Source organism: Oncorhynchus mykiss, chromosome 32, assembly GCF_013265735.2.
Source record: "Oncorhynchus mykiss isolate Arlee chromosome 32, USDA_OmykA_1.1, whole genome shotgun sequence".
Classification (NCBI taxonomy): Eukaryota; Metazoa; Chordata; class Actinopteri; order Salmoniformes; family Salmonidae; genus Oncorhynchus; species Oncorhynchus mykiss.
In genome coordinates, this window is record NC_050572.1 from 25,335,108 (window position 1) to 25,352,879 (window position 17,772).

At 42.0% G+C, this 17,772-nt stretch overlaps 1 protein-coding gene across 1 annotated transcript; it reads left to right on the plus strand.

Moving 5' to 3' along the window:
* The first annotated feature begins 1,910 nt into the window (after positions 1 to 1,910).
* Positions 1,911 to 17,350, plus strand: LOC118946545. Its single transcript, XM_036971853.1, has 6 exons — positions 1,911 to 2,201; positions 2,582 to 2,747; positions 15,221 to 15,327; positions 16,278 to 16,433; positions 16,525 to 16,668; positions 16,832 to 17,350. Exons 1-6 carry the CDS (start codon positions 1,911 to 1,913, stop codon positions 17,348 to 17,350), a joined length of 1,383 nt encoding a protein of 460 aa, XP_036827748.1.
* The last annotated feature ends 422 nt before the right edge of the window (positions 17,351 to 17,772 follow it).

Sequence of the window (17,772 nt, forward strand, 5' to 3'; positions counted from 1 at the left end):
AGATGGAATGAGCAGCTGTTTCTACGTACATGAAGAGGATTCTGTGTGCATGCTATTATCATAATAGGTAATGGTCAAGATCCATGGACTTGGGACTAAAGAGACATTACGGATTTTATTCTGGATCTTTTGGAGGGTGTCACAGCCATAAAAATAGAATTAATAGAACGGCCAATTAGGGGATTGGCGGCCATTGCGAGTATACCCATAGGAGCAAAGCAGGAAGCGAAAGCAGGAAGAAAAAGTAGGAAGTTTACTCATCAATATGTACTGTGATTTGTTGATTCAACTCAACTGACATTACAACTACAAAAACATTCTATTGCTTGAGCCACATCAGTTAACATAATTTGAATTAACATTCCACATTACCATGGAAATTATTGCATCACAATACCAGGCAGCCATTGCGAGTGTAATTGCCAGGGTTAAAGGTTCCAAGCCCGTTCTGTTCATTCTATTTCTATGGTCAAAACTCTACCCACAGTGTAGAATGATTATGTCACAATTAATGAAAAGCTCCTGACTGTCAAATGGAATGTTGAACCAGACAACAGGGCCTTCTGGTGGGATTCCACTACATCCAAGCAACATCAGGAAAGGTAAAGTAGAAACTCAAACTGGGTCGGAAAGGAGACGTTTCCTCTGGGTACAGCTCCTAACCTTAACCATTAGTGTGGAAAGTACAAAACTTAGCCAAGATCAGTGTCTGGGGGCAACTTCACCCACACCACAGTGAAACACAGAGATCAGCTCTGACATCATTTGTTCTCTGTGTCAGTGCTGTTCCGTGGCCATGGCTGATGGGTTTGATTGGTTTTTATTTTGATCGTTTATGACTTGATGATTTATAGAGGACCCCCATTAATTTATCCTTTTAATAAACACTTTTTGGCTCTGACTTGTTATTCTGAGACTGGCTCTGACTTGTTATTCTGAGACTGGCTCTGACTTGTTATTCTGAGACTGGCTCTGATGTGTTATTCTGAGACTGGCTCTGACTTGTTATTCTGAGACTGGCACTGACTTGTTATTCTGAGACTGGCTCCGACTTGTTATTCTGAGACTGGCTCTGACTTGTTATTCTGAGACTGGCTCTGACTTGTTATTCTGAGACTGGCTCTGATGTATTATTCTGAGACTGGCTCTGATGTATTATTCTGAGACTGGCTCTGACTTGTTATTCTGAGACTGGCTCTGACTTGTTATTCTGAGACTGGCTCTGACTTGTTATTCTGAGACTGGCTCTGACTTGTTATTCTGAGACTGGCTCTGACTTGTTATTCTGAGACTGGCTCTGACTTGTTATTCTGAGACTGGCTCTGACTTGTTATTCTGAGACTGGCTCTGACTTGTTATTCTGAGACTGGCTCTGACTTGTTATTTTGAGACTGGCTCTGACTTGTTATTCTGAGACTGGCTCTGACTTGTTATTCTGAGACTGGCTCTGATGTATTATTCTGAGACTGGCTCTGACTTGTTATTCTGAAAACTGGCTCCGACTTGTTATTCTGAGACTGGCTCTGACTTGTTATTCTGAGACTGGCTCTGATGTATTATTCTGAGACTGGCTCTGACTTGTTATTCTGAAAACTGGCTCCGACTTGTTATTCTGAGACTGGCGACACTGCCTATGACTTGGGTTGTTTCCAAAATGGCCCCCTACATAAAGCACCACCTTTGGTTTGTGGAGCCTTACTTGCCCTTAGACATACTATAGCCAAACTTTTGTACTTGCACAGGTCAAACCTCAAGTTATACCCTGCCCTCCTCCTTCCCTCCTTTCCTCCTCCGCCCTCACTTCCAACGATGTTGAAGCCTTCGCCCCCAAAGGTCAGAGTTCAAGAGGAAAGGACATGGACTGTGATGAAATCACAGGTGGAGTTTGGGATAGGGTCAGCACTCCAGCGATGGCCAATCAACAGCCTTCTAAGCCCAGAGTAACCAATCAGACCACCAGTCAAGCCACCACCACCGCCAGTGTCCTCGGCAGCTCAGCCCAGTTAGGCAGACACTGTGCTAGGGTTAGGGATGAGGGCTGGGAGGATGAGGAAGAGGAGGCAGACCAGGAGGCTGACCAAGTAGATGGCACCTCCACTTGCTCCCAAACACCCACCTACGGCACTGTCAGCCCATATTCTGAGGACCCAGATGTAGTGATAGAGGACGTGGAGTATATTGAGGATGGATGTGACATAGATGTAGAGCCAGATCCACACCAGGACAGTCATCACAGGACAGGAGGGGGACAGAGAGGGGCTGTAACGGGCTGGAGGAGACCGAGAGATGCCACTGACCATGGGAGGGGCAGGGGACGACATGGGGACAAACCTTCAGCTACCCAGCAGGAGCAGACCCAGAGCCAGAACCAGACCAGGGCTCCTAAAGGAAGACCTCCTACCCAGAACAAGACTGGCAAACTGGGCAAACACACACAGGTAGAGAGAGACCCCTGGATGATGGGGTGGTGATGGGGATGATGACAATGATGATGAGGACCATTATAATTTTGATGAAAACAATGACAATAGACAAGATAACTATAACCATGATGATTGTGATATACATATGATATTTTCAGACGTATGACCCGTGTGTGACCCCACTGGAAGTCAACCCTCTGGGCCTGTTAGGTACACAGTCCGAGAGTGCCATCAGCAGGCACGAGATCACCAAAGGGGAGCGGCTCTTCTACGGGGCTCACATGGGCAGTGAGACACGCAATGTAGAGTTCAAGAGAGGAGGAGGTCAGGGTCATAGGATATAAGATATACAGACAGGTCCAACATTATTGGCACCCTTGACAAAGATAAACCAAACAAATGCATGAAATATATAATCCAATACTGAGCTATATTGTATGCAAAAAAAGGGAAATTAAATTATTTTATACTCCTACAATTGCTCAGAGAAAGAGATTTGACAAATTTTATCGCTAAAAGAAAGGTTCCAAAATATTTACCACCACTGTTTTCAGTACTCTGTCACCCAAGATAACGGCACTGAGCCTTTTCTATAAATGTTTTATGAGATTGAACAACCCATTGGGAGGGATCTCAGACCATTTCTCCACACAGGATCTTTCCAGATCCTTGATATCCTTAGTCTGTGTTTATGGACTGCCCTCTTCAATTCAAACAACAGGTTTTCAATGGCTATCCCAGAGACTGAGGTAGCCATTGCAAAATGTTGATTTTGTGGTCAATAACAGATGTCGTATCTTAACTGGATCACTCTTTTGTAACGGAGAATTTTCCTGCTGCATCAGGAAATTCAAATGAGCTTTGAGAGTCCCTGATAAATAGCAGTTCTCCTTCTCTCCGGGGGCAGTCGAGTCAAGGGGTTCAGGGCTTGCTATCCAAATGATTTCTCTCTCACTCTCTCAAATGCTCGGCCTAGGTCATATGGTTAGTGCTATCTAGAATCCTTGGGACGTCCTTACCATAAACCCTAACCATAAACCCTACCTATCCCTCTCCCTAAACCCTAACCTAAACCCTTAGCTTAGCCAAGTTAAATAAAGGTTAAATAAACATTTTCAAATGAACCATTTTAAATGTGAAGTTCACTGGGGGGTAGGAACGTCCCAAGGATACCAGATAGCATGGACCTGTGTCCTATTATTGCAATATTCAAATGCAGAAAAAAGTATCTGAAATGCAGCCATTCACATCAACAACTGCTGTTTACATACAGTGGGGCAAAAAAGTATTTAGTCAGCCACCAATTGTGCACGTTCTCCCACTTAAAAAGATGAGAGAGAGGCCTGTAATTTTCATCATAGGTACACTTTGACAGTTCTTTGGTCTTGGCTGTAGTGGAGTTTGGAGTGTGACTGTTGTGGACAGGTTTGTGGACAGGTGTCTTTTATACTGATAACAAGTTCAAACAGGTGCCATTAATACAGGTAGCGAGTGGAGGACAGAGGAGCCTCTTAAAGAAGAAGTTACAGGTCTGTGAGAGCCAGAAATCTTGCTTGTTTGTAGGTGACCAAATAATTATTCTCCACCATAATTTGCAAATAAATTCATTAAAAATCCTACAATGTGATTTTCTGGATTTTTTTCTAATTTTGTCTGTCATAGTTGAAGTGTACATATGATGAAAATTACAGGCCTCTCTCATCATTTTAAGTGGGAGAACTTGCACAATTGGTGGCTGACTAAAAACTTTTTTTCCCCACTGTATATGAATAACAATATAGATATTGGTCTCCACTAGGCTACAACATACAAGTGCCAAGTGTATGTTAAGATAAAAAATGAAGTTCCAACGTGGCCTGGGGTGGTCTAGCCGTTAGGGCCACTGTCTTCAGCGTGGCTGAGCACATATAGGCCTACTGTGTAGGCGTGATTTGTATTCCAGACCACGCCGTACTGACACAAATAACTCATTTGACTTGATTTATTTACACATTTCAAGCATGGAGAGTCCAGAGATATGTTATCCCCGGTCTTGATAAGAAATGACCATGTCAGATACATTTGGATAACATAAATAGGAAGCAAATCAAATAATAACTATAGGTTACACCGACATTAGTTTCCATTCATACAAAGTGTCATTGTAAGAGAGTGTTCGAAATGTACACAATTGATACGTGCTTTTTTAATTTCAGTCGGGGGGGGGGGGGGGGGTTTAGTATTTTTTATTTAGTCCATTTGTAAACGATTAAATGCCACATTGCTCAGTGTTTGAAAATGAGTTGCTTATTATATCTCCATGTGTGCTCGATGCTGCCCCTCATTCCTGATTCTCTTCTGGCCGTGCAGTATCAAGTGTGCCTAGTCTCAATCAAAAAATCCCTAGCCTGTACCATAGGCCATAGTCCTAGGCTACACGAGGAGCATGGTCAGAGATGCAAAGGGCAAAGTTATATTTGTAAGAAAATGTTCTTCCTTCCCAAGTGTTTGTGCGGTTGGGATTGTGTAAAACTAGGCTATACTGTATTACACACTGCAATTGATAAGCTATCCCAATCATGAGCCCTGCTCTTGTTGATGTCAGCCTCTTGTGCTGCCTAACCAATGGCTGTGCTGTGTACGGTGGCACTACAGAAGGCGAGTCAAAGGGTTCTTTCAAAAATACTATTTTATTTGTACAAAAAATGCAATATCTGTGCTCGCAGACAAGGCCTACTGATTTCCTGTTCAGTTTGAGAGGGAGAGTGTGAAGATGAGAAAGAGGACTGGAGGTAATTTTGCTACTGCTATAATTTATTTGAATAAAAACAATACGTTTTGTTGCCCATAATGAAGCTATTTATAAGAGTTAGTAACGTCACAATAAGCCATATTCAAGTCATTTACATAACTTACATTACTATGAAGAGGCAGGAAATAGACAGCGCCTGAGTGCTGAAAGGCTAATTCGAGAAGGCCTAATTAATTAAAGAGTCTTCATTTTAAATTGATTTTAGGCTACTAACAACAAGAGGGCTTTGTGTTGGAGCATGTCTTTTCCTATTAAAGAAAAAAGAGATAGGCCTACCCGTTCGACAGACGAAATGATAGTCTACTAGTATCCGCAGACTTTGTCAACCAATTCCTTCCATCACCATGCACTCCTTAAGTATCTCAGTGTCAGTGAAGGGCTTGGTGTGTTTGTATTTGCTGCCAAAGCAGCAGCTACTCTTCCTGGGGTCCAGACAAATTAAGGCAGTTGGTATGTTAAGTTATAACCAGGGCTCGAATTGAGGGGGTATCTGAGAGTTTTGTGGCTTTTGTTAAAGAACGTTTCTAAAAGCATAGGTCTAGCTTAAGATAAATAAAAAAGGGACCTGATAACATAAAGCGATCTATAATGACGCTTTATTCAGCAATGCTTTGTGCTAGAAACAACCTGTAAAGATGTGACTCCGATACATATGGGTTATATATTTGGCTTGTCTCTGTGACATTCAGAGGCTGCGGTGCAACCTTCTATAGCCAAGGAGACTGGCTATAGAATGTCTGATTCTGTCACTATCAATAGATGTTCAACATTTCAACAGGCTATTAAACTACATACTAACTCTAAATCAGTCAGGAGGAAGCCAGGTAGCCTAATTTAATTCATTTTCGGTAGCCGAAAATTAATTATTTAGGCTATATTATGATTATTTCAAGGCTATAACCTGCCATTTAAGATATAAATTGTGAAACATTTGTGACATGCAACAGGCAGGAGAACTCAGTATTTCAACAACAACAACAACACTTCAACAACATGCCTATAAATTTCGCATTTTGGCTGTATAAAATGAAAAGTATTTCTTAGAATTAAATTATAATGAAACGAAAAATGCCTTATTAGGCTATAAAGTCAATACCTTTGAATTCACTTTTAGAAACACATGTTTGGCCAGTCTTTGGCTTGAGGATCATGCAGTGATCTATGCATGCCTATTTTATTAATTTAACGTAGCAGATGATCTAATGCCCTAATCACAGTCAACGCAAATCAATTTTGTAAGAACAGTATCGTGGAATAAAGTAGAATATGTTAAAACATGAAATCAAACGTGTGTGGTGCTGCAACATGTGTTCATTCGCTGTCGGGCTGCATTGTGGTATTAAAGAAGATTCTGCATGTCTCCAGTCATGGAAAATAAGGTAGAATCGCATGAAATGCATTTATAAAAGGCTTTTTTTTTCTCAGTCCGCAAATAAGATAATAGATTCACGCAGCACAACCATCTCTGCAGCACTCCACCAATCAGGGCCTTATGGTAGAGTGGCCAGATGGAAGCCACTCTTCAGTAAAAGGCACATGACAGCAAACTTGGAGTTTACCTAAAGGGGGTACCTAAAGGACTCTCAGACCATGAATATTCTCTGGTCTGAGGAAAACAAGATTGAACACTTTTGCCTGAATGCCAAGCATCACGTCTGGAGGAAACCTTGCATCGTCCCTATGGTGAAGCACGGTGGTGGCAGCATCATGCTGTGGTGATGTTTTTTAGCGGCAGGGACTGGGAGACTAGTCAGGATCAAGAGAAACGGAGCAAAGTACAGAGAGATCCTTGATGAAAACCTGCTCCAGAGCACTCAGGACCTCAGACTTGGACAAAGGTTCACCTTCCAACAGGACAATGACCCTAAGCACACAGACAAGACAAGTGGCTTCGGGACAAGTCTCTGAATGTCCTTGAATGGCCCAGCCAGTGCCCGGACTTAAACCCGATCGAACGTCTCTTGAGAGACCTGGAAATAGCTGTGCAGCGATGCTCCCAATCCAACCTGACAGTGCTTGATAGGATCTGCAGAGAAGAATGGGAGAAACTCCCCAAATACAGGTGTGCCAAGCTTGTAGTGTTCCAATAACACGGAACCCAACCTGGCTGCACGAGTGTGCCATCGTGCGCCATCGTGCTCCATCGTGCGCCATCGTGCGCCATCGTGCATAAATGTATTTTGTCCCCCCACACGAAACGCAGGTTAAAATATCAAAACAAACTCTGAACCAATTATATTAATTTGGGAACAGGTCGAAAAGCATTAAACATTTATGGCAATTTAGCTTACTAGCTTGTACTTTCTAGCTAATTTGTCCTATTTAGCTAGCTTGCTGTTGCTAGCTAATTTGTCCTGGGATATAAACATTGAGTTGTTATTTTACCTGAAATGCACAAGGTCCTCTACTCCGCCAATTAATCCACACATAAAACGGTCAACCGAATCATTTCTAGTCATCTCTCCTCCTTCCAGGCTTTTCTTCTCCTGTATATTGCGATTGGCAACTTTCATAAATTAGGTGCATTACCGCCACTGACCTCGTTCGTCTTTTAGTCACCCACGTGGGTATAACCAATGAGGAGATGGCACATGGGTACCTGCTTCTATAAACCAATGAGGAGATGGGAGAGGCACCCACAAATAAAACTGACTTCTATTTTAGCCCTTGGCAACGCAGACGCTCGTTGGCGAGCGCGAGCAGTGTGGGTGCAATAATTGAATAATATAGATTTCTAAATGTATTTTGCAATGCTCACACACGCGACGTGAGCGGTGTAGTCAGCCTGTAAGACTCGAGGCTGTAATCTCTGCCAAAGGTGCTTCAAAAAGTACTGAGTCTCATAGCAAAGGTTCTGAATATTTATGTAAATTAGGTATTTCTGTTTTTTATTTGTAATAAATTTGCAAACATTTCTAGAAACCTGTTTTTGCTTTGTCATTATGGGGTATGATGTGTAGATTTTAGACTAAGGCTGTAATGTAACAAAATGTGGAAAAAGTCAAGGGGTCTGAATACTTTCCGAATGCACTGTATATTTTACGGAATGCTTGTCAAATAGATAAATATTCCTTAGTCTGTTATAAAAATACTAAGTTGTTGTGATTTCACACCAATCAGAGGGTGAACATATCTCGAAGACACAGGAGGCTGCTGAGGAGAGGACGGAATGGTATCAAACACATGGAAATAATGTGTTTGAGTTCGATTACCATTACATAGTTCCGTTCCAGCCATTACCATGAAGCCCGTCCTCCCCAATTAAGGTGCCACCAAACTCCTAGGCTTGAAGACTTTGGTTTCACGAAGGACTTAAAGACCATTTATTCTTGATCCCAGGCCAAATTGAGCTCTATACTGCATCGCCGTGTGCCTCCAAGATTTTGTAACAATGCGCAGGGCTCCATATAGCTCCGCATTGGCATGATTGGTTGACGATAGGTGGGGGCAGGAGGTCCTGTATAAACACAAACTCACTTCCTTGACATCTTCCTTCACAACAGTTCTGCACTGCTCGGCGAAGCGCATTAAGTCCCAGGACCGTGTTTGGGAAACCCTGTTTAAGGGAGTGGTAATGAAGTGACCAATAATGGTTGCAATTGGGATCAGCTCTGCAGGTGAATTTAGCGCGTATTGATTGATGGTTTAACTAGACATCAGCTGGTGACATTCTAGTGCTCTATAGTCTATCTATTTGATTATGTTCCAATAGGCTACATTCTGTAGGCTACCCCTTAGCCCTCGTGTCAAACCCATTCCACGGCGGGCCGGGTGTCTGCGTTTTTTCGCTTCACCCTTGTACTTGATTGATTAATTAGGGTCACTAATTAGTAAGGAACTCCCCTCACCTGGTTGTCTAGATCTTAAGGAAAAAACAAAAACCCGCAGACACTCGGCCCTCCGTGGAATGAGTTTGACACCCCTGCCTTAGCCTATCCATTGTCACATAATGAAAGGAGTGATAACCGATAGGTTACTGCAGTGTTTCCCAAACTCGGTCCTGGGGACGCCACGGGGTGCACGTTTTGGTTTTTGCCCTAACACTACACAGCTGATTCAAATAATCAAAGCTTGATGATTAGTTGATTATTTTAATAAGTTGTGTCGTCCTAGGGAAAAAAAAGCAAACGTGCACCCCTTGGAGTCCCCAGGACCGAGTTTGGAAAACGCTGGCTACTATGTTTCCCTGGCTGAGTTAATTTGGGCCATCAGTGGATTGACAGATGTAGGCCTACTGTGGAACTATAAACTTCCCTCCAGTGTGGATACTCGTCCACGTTTTATAGTTAGGCTATGTATCATTTGTCAATATAGTTCTGGTCTTTGGTGTGTATTGAAAGCCTGTGTTGTGTGGCTTTGATATTTCATTTCGTGAAGAGGTTTATGCATTTGAGCCTACCCAAAGACGATTTCCTTGAGCTGAAACATTTATTTTGTGTGTAAATTATCAGACTATTTGTTTAACTTCACAAAATAAATGCAATGAACTTGTTGGACTAATGTAGGCTCAGGCTGGTCACTATATCTGTTGACCCGTCATTCAGGGAAGGTGGGCCAGAGCCCCACTTGTTTTGAGCCCCACCTGTTTAGCTAAAAAATAAAATACAAATAATGGGCCTGTTTTGCATGTTATGTTGGCATTCTTTTGTGTTACATATCAGTTTGCAAACATTTTTTTTTTTAAATCTTTGAGTTGATAAAGCCGCATACTCTCTTTCTTGAGTAAGGCAACTCCAAAATGCAGGTGTTTCAGCGTAGCTCAGTGCTTTCTGTGGTGGAAGGGCAGCCAGCGAAAGCACAGGCACTGGTAATTTTCTCTAGTTGCGCTGTAATTCGCTCAGTCTTCTGTCACTCACGGGAGAGCCTGGCAGTTCAAGACCCCTTGGGTGCTGCCATAGATTTACATCAGAATTCAAGAAGGCTCAAGGTCATGGGCTACAGATATAACATGATTTGATGTAATTCTGTCTACCATAGCTTTGATTGGACTGTTCATGTTAACTTTCAAAATCTTAGCTAGCTAGCTAGACAAGCAGTCATCATGAATCATGTCGACAATCGACTGGAAGATCCCTTTCAATCCTTGTCATATGAAGATAAATTATAGATAAAACGTGTCAGTGCTCATCTGCCATTGGACATAAACATTACACAACAGGTCAGAAAGCTTAAATTCAACAATGAGTGGTTTGCAAGGAATCAGTGGCTAACTGCAAGCATTGCAAAGCAATCATTATTTTGCCTCCCCTGCCTGCTATTCGATGGAGAGGGTATGTGGTCCAAGTCTGGGTTTAAGGGTGTAAAACATTTGTCTGAAAGGGTCTCTTATCCAAGCTAATTTTTTTAAACATTCACACACAACACCATGGGCCGGAAAAGGTTGAATACATTGGCCATGCTGTCAATCCAGCATGATTTACGCAGCGTTCAAAACAACTAGGAATTTAAAATGGGGAAATCTCAGACTTCAGTGCCTTCAAGATAAATGGGAACATGAAAAATACGAGCTCCGACTGGGGAAAAAAGTTTTGAATGGTCATCCAACTTGGAATTCCAAGTCGGGAACTTGGGCCTCTTTCTAGAGCTCTGACTCTCCTACCTGAAAACCACTGACGTCATGATTCAACCTGTTTTTTTCCCCGAGCTCCCAGTTGTCTTGAAGCACCATTAATCCAGAGAATGGCAGACTTTGATGAAAAGGTTTGCCCACAAGAAGGACCGCCGCACGACCTTCCTGTTCAAGTGAGCACATCACAGCAACTGAGCCCAAAAATGTGTCTTGTATGCAGTGGTGGAAAAAGTACTCATTTGTCATACTTGAGTAAAAGTATAGACACCTTAATAGAAAGTTACTCAAGTAAAAATGAAAGTTACCCAGTAAAATACTACTTGTATAAAAGTCTAAAAGTATTTGGTTCTAAATATACTTAAGTATGAAAAGTAAATGTAATTGATAAAATATACTTAAGTATCAAAAGTGAAAGTAAAAGTATAAAACATTTCAAATTCTTTATATATAGCATTTATTAACATTTCTTTGTGTAGCCTATGCAGCATTACTAGTTAGTTATTGTTTATGACCCTCTGATGATAAATATTTATTTTGGGAGATTACTTAGATTACATTTTCGATTACATTTAGTTACATTTAACTGGTTTTAACAATGCTGAGGTAAGCACTAAGAATAATATGAATACTGATGAACATGGGTGCATCATTTTTTATTATTTTGTTTTAAGCCTTACCCAAACCAAACCTTAACTTTAACCACTCAGAATTCATGTCTAAACTGTTAACCTTTGAGTTGTTTCTGTTTTCACCCTGTAACCAAGAGGAATTAACCTATGTAGCGGAATTAACGCTGTAGCCACACAGAATTAACCTATGTAGCGGAATTAACTCTGTAACCACACAGAATTAACCTATGTAGTGGAATTAACGCTGTAGCCACACAGAATTAACCTATGTAGCGGAATTAACTCTGTAACCACACAGAATTAACCTATGTAGTGGAATTAACGCTGTAGACACACAGAATTAACCTATGTAGTGGAATTAACTCTGTAACCACACAGAATTAACCTATGTAGCGGAATTAACTCTGTAACCACACAGAATTAACCTATGTAGTGGAATTAACGCTGTAACCACACAGAATTAACCTATGTAGTGGAATTAACGCTGTAGCCACACAGAATTAACCTATGTAGCGGAATTAACGCTGTAGCCACACAGAATTAACCTATGTAGTGGAATTAACGCTGTAGCCACACAGAATTAACCTATGTAGCGGAATTAACTCTGTAACCACACAGAATTAACCTATGTAGTGGAATTAACGCTGTAACCACACAGAATTAACCTATGTAGTGGAATTAACGCTGTAGCCACACAGAATTAACCTATGTAGTGGAATTAACGCTGTAGCCACACAGAATTAACCTATGTAGAGGAATTAACGCTGTAGCCACACAGAATTAACCTATGTAGCGGAATTAACGCTGTAGCCACACAGAATTAACCTATGTAGTGGAATTAACGCTGTAGCCACACAGAATTAACCTATGTAGAGGAATTAACAATGTAGCCACACAGAATTAACCTATGTAGCGGAATTAACACTGTAGCCACACAGAATTAACCTATGTAGCGGAATTAACGCTGTAGCCACACAGAATTAACCTATGTAGCGGAATTAACGCTGTAGCCACACAGAATTAACCTATGTAGCGGAATTAACGCTGTAGCCACACAGAATTAACCTATGTAGCGGAATTAACGCTGTAACCACACAGAATTAACCTATGTAGCGGAATTAACGCTGTAGCCACACAGAATTAACCTATGTAGCCGAATTAACGCTGTAGCCACACAGAATTAACCTATGTAGCGGAATTAACGCTGTAGCAACACAAAATTAACCTATGTAGCGGAATTAACTCTGTAACCACACAGAATTAACCTATGTAGTGGAATTAACGCTGTAGCCACACAGAATTAACCTATGTAGTGGAATTAACGCTGTAGCCACACAGAATTAACCTATGTAGAGGAATTAACGCTGTAGCCACACAGAATTAACCTATGTAGCGGAATTAACACTGTAGCCACACAGAATTAACCTATGTAGCGGAATTAACGCTGTAGCCACACAGAATTAACCTATGTAGCGGAATTAACGCTATAGCCACACAGAATTAACCTATGTAGCGGAATTAACGCTGTAGCCACACAGAATTAACCTATGTAGCGGAATTAACGCTGTAACCACACAGAATTAACCTATGTAGCGGAATTAACGCTGTAGCCACACAGAATTAACCTATGTAGCGGAATTAACGCTGTAACCACACAGAATTAACCTATGTAGCGGAATTAACGCTGTAGCCACACAGAATTAACCTATGTAGCGGAATTAACGCTGTAGCCACACAGAATTAACCTATGTTGTGGAATTAACGCTGTAGCCACACAGAATTAACCTATGTAGAGGAATTAACGCTGTAGCCACACAGAATTAACCTATGTAGCAGAATTAACACTGTAGCCACACAGAATTAACCTATGTAGCGGAATTAACGCTGTAGCCACACAGAATTAACCTATGTAGCGGAATTAACGCTGTAGCCACACAGAATTAACCTATGTAGCGGAATTAACGCTGTAGCCACACAGAATTAACCTATGTAGCGGAATTAACGCTGTAACCACACAGAATTAACCTATGTAGCGGAATTAACACTGTAGCCACACAGAATTAACCTATGTAGCGGAATTAACGCTGTAGCCACACAGAATTAACCTATGTAGCGGAATTAACGCTGTAGCAACACAGAATTAACCTATGTAGCGGAATTAACTCTGTAACCACACAGAATTAACCTATGTAGCGGAATTAACGCTGTAGCCACACAGAATTAACCTATGTAGCGGAATTAACGCTGTAGCCACACAGAATTAACCTATGTAGCGGAATTAAAGCTGTAGCCACACAGAATTCATGTGTAAAAAATAGACTTTCATCCATGAGTCAAAGGGCAGTGGGCTGGATTCAAAATCATGTCGGGGTCAGTGGCTGTAACAACTGGACCACACAGGCACTGAGGAAACTAGTAATTTATTCTGCCTATTGCTTGCCTTCACCATAATAAAACAATTGATTAAAATAAACACGATTTTCCCTAACAAAAAATATATTTACCCCCTACAAATGTCAATTCATTATGATCCAGATAAGAATTCACACGAGACGCGCTGTAGCCTGCACATAGCCTACAAGTAGTCTACATAAGGTACAATGTTGGTACTGGGCATACAAATACCGCTTCCAACTGCCCCCTGGTGGCAATTCTAATTATTTGTTCAGATATTCAAATCCTCCTGCTGCAGGATTATTTTCCTCCTGTGATGAAAGGGGTCAAATTAAGAGCTGACATTTGTAACAATTTCTTTGTGGATTTTGATGTGTGCTTGCTTGGGGTTACTGTCTTGCTGGAAGATCCACTTGCGGACAAGATTCAGCTTCCTAACTTCCTGGCAGAGGCAACTGGGTTTTTTGCTAAAATGTCCTGGTAATTGGTCAAGTTCATGATGCCATTGACCTTAACAAGGCAAGTGCCCCAGGCCCAGTGGAAGCAAAATAGCACCCTAATATCAAAAATCCACCACCATATTTTACAGCACCAGTTCCAATCCAAATGCCAATGCCGTTTAACAAACTCCAGGCATTGTTGGTTGCTCTCAATAATTCAATTTTTTCTGGCAACCCTTCCAAACAGTCTATTGGCATGGAGGTGGCTTCTAATTGTAGATTTGGAGACTTGGTGACCCGAAGATGCGACAAAGTTCTGTAATTATTCAACTATAGCCCTTAGACTTTTGTTTGCCTCCTGAACCATGAGTCCAATGCCAGGCAAGTTTGCCACTGTTCCATTGGTTTTAAAGTCATTATAGTGGTTGCACTAATAGTGGTAAGTAGTATATTTAGTCATTTCTGGGCAATTTTTTGTACCCATTGCCTGATTTATGAAGGTCAACAACCATGTCTCTTTTCATTTGTGAGTTCTTTGCCTTTTACCATGGTGATGGATGACAAAGGGATTTGACATGCGTGTTACCTGACTTTTATACCCCAGTGAAACAGGAGGCCATAGAAGGCCACAATACAGTTCCTCAAACTGAGATTAACTTCAAAAAGAAGAGTGTGAATGCAGATTTTGTTTTGTTTTTATTTCAAATGTATCTTAAGGGGTGACAATCATTTTAACACCTATCTTTGAGAAAAAAAAAATATATAAAGTATTACTTGCTAAAGAAAATGCATTTCTCTGAGCAAATGTATTAGTATGAAATATTTTGTATGATTTATTTTATAGAGTCTAATTTGCTCATCTTTATCAAAGGTGCCAATCATTTTGGACCTGACTGCATTTACCATCGTGATACAGAAAAGGAAACAAAACATTAACAGTAGAAAATCAACTTCCCATCCACCCCATCCTCCAGGAGAGTACCTGCGCTCGTCGTTCCGAGCCCACCTGCGGCGCTACGCCTGTGCCTTCCTGAACAGTGGAGGGGGCAGCCTGCTGGCGGGGGTGGACGATGACGGGGTGGTGAGTAGGACACTAAATTAATACATGAAGACTCCTGAACAGGTAATCAAATGGCTACCCTGACTATTTGCAAATCGCCCTCTTTTACACTGCTGCTACTCTCTTTTTATCATCTATGCATAGTTACTTTAACTATACCTACATGTACAGTACATATTACCTCAATTAGCCCGACTAACCGGCGCCCCCGCACATTGACTCTGTACCGGTACCACCTGTATATGACCTCACTACTGTTATTTTCACTGTCATTTTGCTCTTTTTTTTTTCTTTACTTATCTATTGTTTACCTAATACCTATTTTTTACTTAAAAATTGCACTGTTGGTTAGGGCTTGTAAGTTAGCATTTCACTGTAAGGTCTACACCGGTTGTATTCGGCGCACGTGACAAATAAACTTTGATTTGATTTGAATAATGGATTGAATAAAATGTAATTGAATATAATAGTTTGATAAACAAATCAAAACAGAATGTAATGAAACTGTATCATAGCCCACCTATAGCCCAAACAACTACCTCTTTCCCTACTGTATTTAATTAATTATTTTATTTTGCTCCTTTGCGCCCCATAATTTTTATTTCTACTTTGCACATTCTTCCATTGCAAATCTACCATTCCAGTGTTTTACTTGCTATATTGTATTTACTTTGCCACCATGGCCTTTTTTTGCTTTTACCTCCCTTATCTCACCTCATTTGCTCACATCGTATATATAGACTTGTTTATACTGTATTATTGAGTGTATGTTTGTTTTCCTCCATGTGTAACTCTGTGTTGTTGTATGTGTCGAACTGCTTTGCTTTATCTTGGCCAGGTCGCAATTGTAAATGAGAACTTGTTCTCAACTTGCCTACCTGGTTAAATAAAGGTGAAATAAATAAACAAAATAAAAAAATCAATTTGATTAAAAACTTAACCATCAAATGGATCACTTCCATCCGTCCTAGGTGAGGGGTCTACGCTGTGACCACAGACAGGAGGACCAGGCACGGCTGCTGGTGGACTCTATCCTAAAGGGCTTCCACCCTACCTTGTTACCACACTCCTACACCCTGGCCTTCCTCCCAGTGGTCAGACCGGGGCCCGAGAGCCAGAATCTGAAGGTGCTGTCTGTCTCCCTATCTGCCTGTCTGGTACTCTGGTCACTATCCTGTCAGTCAGTCTCTTACCCTGTCTCTATTATTCCACCTGCAGGTGCTGCGCCTCACCCTGCGGCCCCCTCCAGCCCTCACCCAGCAGGGCCTTTACCAGACTGACCAGGGAGAGGTGTTCCTCAGGAGGGATGGCAGTGTGGAGGGACCGCTGTCTGCTAGCGCCATCCAGGAGTGGGCCAGGCAGGTATGTAGATATTAAGACCCATTAAATAGTTATTTTATGACTGGGTCATTGTGGAGGCATATTAGGTAGTTGATATACAGGAGATTAGGTTTAGCTATACATTGTGGTTAGTCGAGCAGCAATCAGCTAGCAGGTGACGGCCTGTCTCTCTGTCTCCCCCTAGAGGTGGAGTGGGGAGGTGAGTCGTCTGCAGCACTGTGTGGAGGTCCTTCTGTCTGAGCAACGACTGCTTCTGCAGGAAATACGCCAGCAGAGCCAGGCCATCGCTGCCCTGCAGAGCGCACAGACTCAGGCTCCGTCACAGGCACAGGAATATACACAGGCTCCAACACAGGCTCCAACACAGACACACATACATGTACACACACACACCCAGGCACAGGCACATGTGAAGACACCTGCAACTGAGAGCCTTGGGAACAGGCTGATGCAGATTTTAGGGAAGGCAGGGCGAGCGACACCACTACACCAAGAAGTCCCTTCAGTCACCCCAGCAGCACCCAGCTCAGCTCTGCCTCTGGTACCCTTCATGGCTCCTGATCTGAACTTGCTCCGGGAATCTCCAGGAAGGGCCCATCTCTGCCCATCTCTGTCCCCAGGGCACAACCAAGGCCCTGGACCCCCACACTTCACTCAGTGCCAATGTACAGAGTGCAGATCAAACATCTGCAGACTGATGTGAATGAATGGCCAGGTTCAACTTCCAACCTTCTGAATGTCGATAGATATAATTCCACCCTTCCATTGAAATACAACCCATCTCCCTCAGTCACTGACTAATGTGTTAAGTTTTCTCTCTGGAAGCGAAAACATATCTCTAGTATGTCCAATACACCAATGAGATGAACAGTGGGCATTACAGTGCTGCCTTGTCTGCATTATGCTGCAGTGTTAGACCACATACACCAGGAGGCAGCAGAGACCAATCTCTCCCTCTCAGTCGTCACTAGTTACCACAGCCACAAAGTCAGAAACCCCACCTATTTCTACCATTTATCTTCTTAAAATGTTATTTTAATCCTAACCCTAACCTTAACCCTTAACCACACTGCACACTTTATGCCTAACCCCAATCTTAAATGAAGACAAAAAAACAAATTTTGT

Excerpts from the sequence above, each read along its gene's own strand:
- LOC118946545 (XM_036971853.1), top strand. The coding sequence starts at position 1,911 with ATGGCCAATCAACAGCCTTCTAAGCCCAGAGTAACCAATCAGACCACC. Across the intron at positions 16,434-16,524 it reads CCGAGAGCCAGAATCTGAAG|GTGCTGCGCCTCACCCTGCG; the intron begins GTGCTGTCTGTC and ends TTCCACCTGCAG. Across the intron at positions 16,669-16,831 it reads TCCAGGAGTGGGCCAGGCAG|AGGTGGAGTGGGGAGGTGAG; the intron begins GTATGTAGATAT and ends GTCTCCCCCTAG.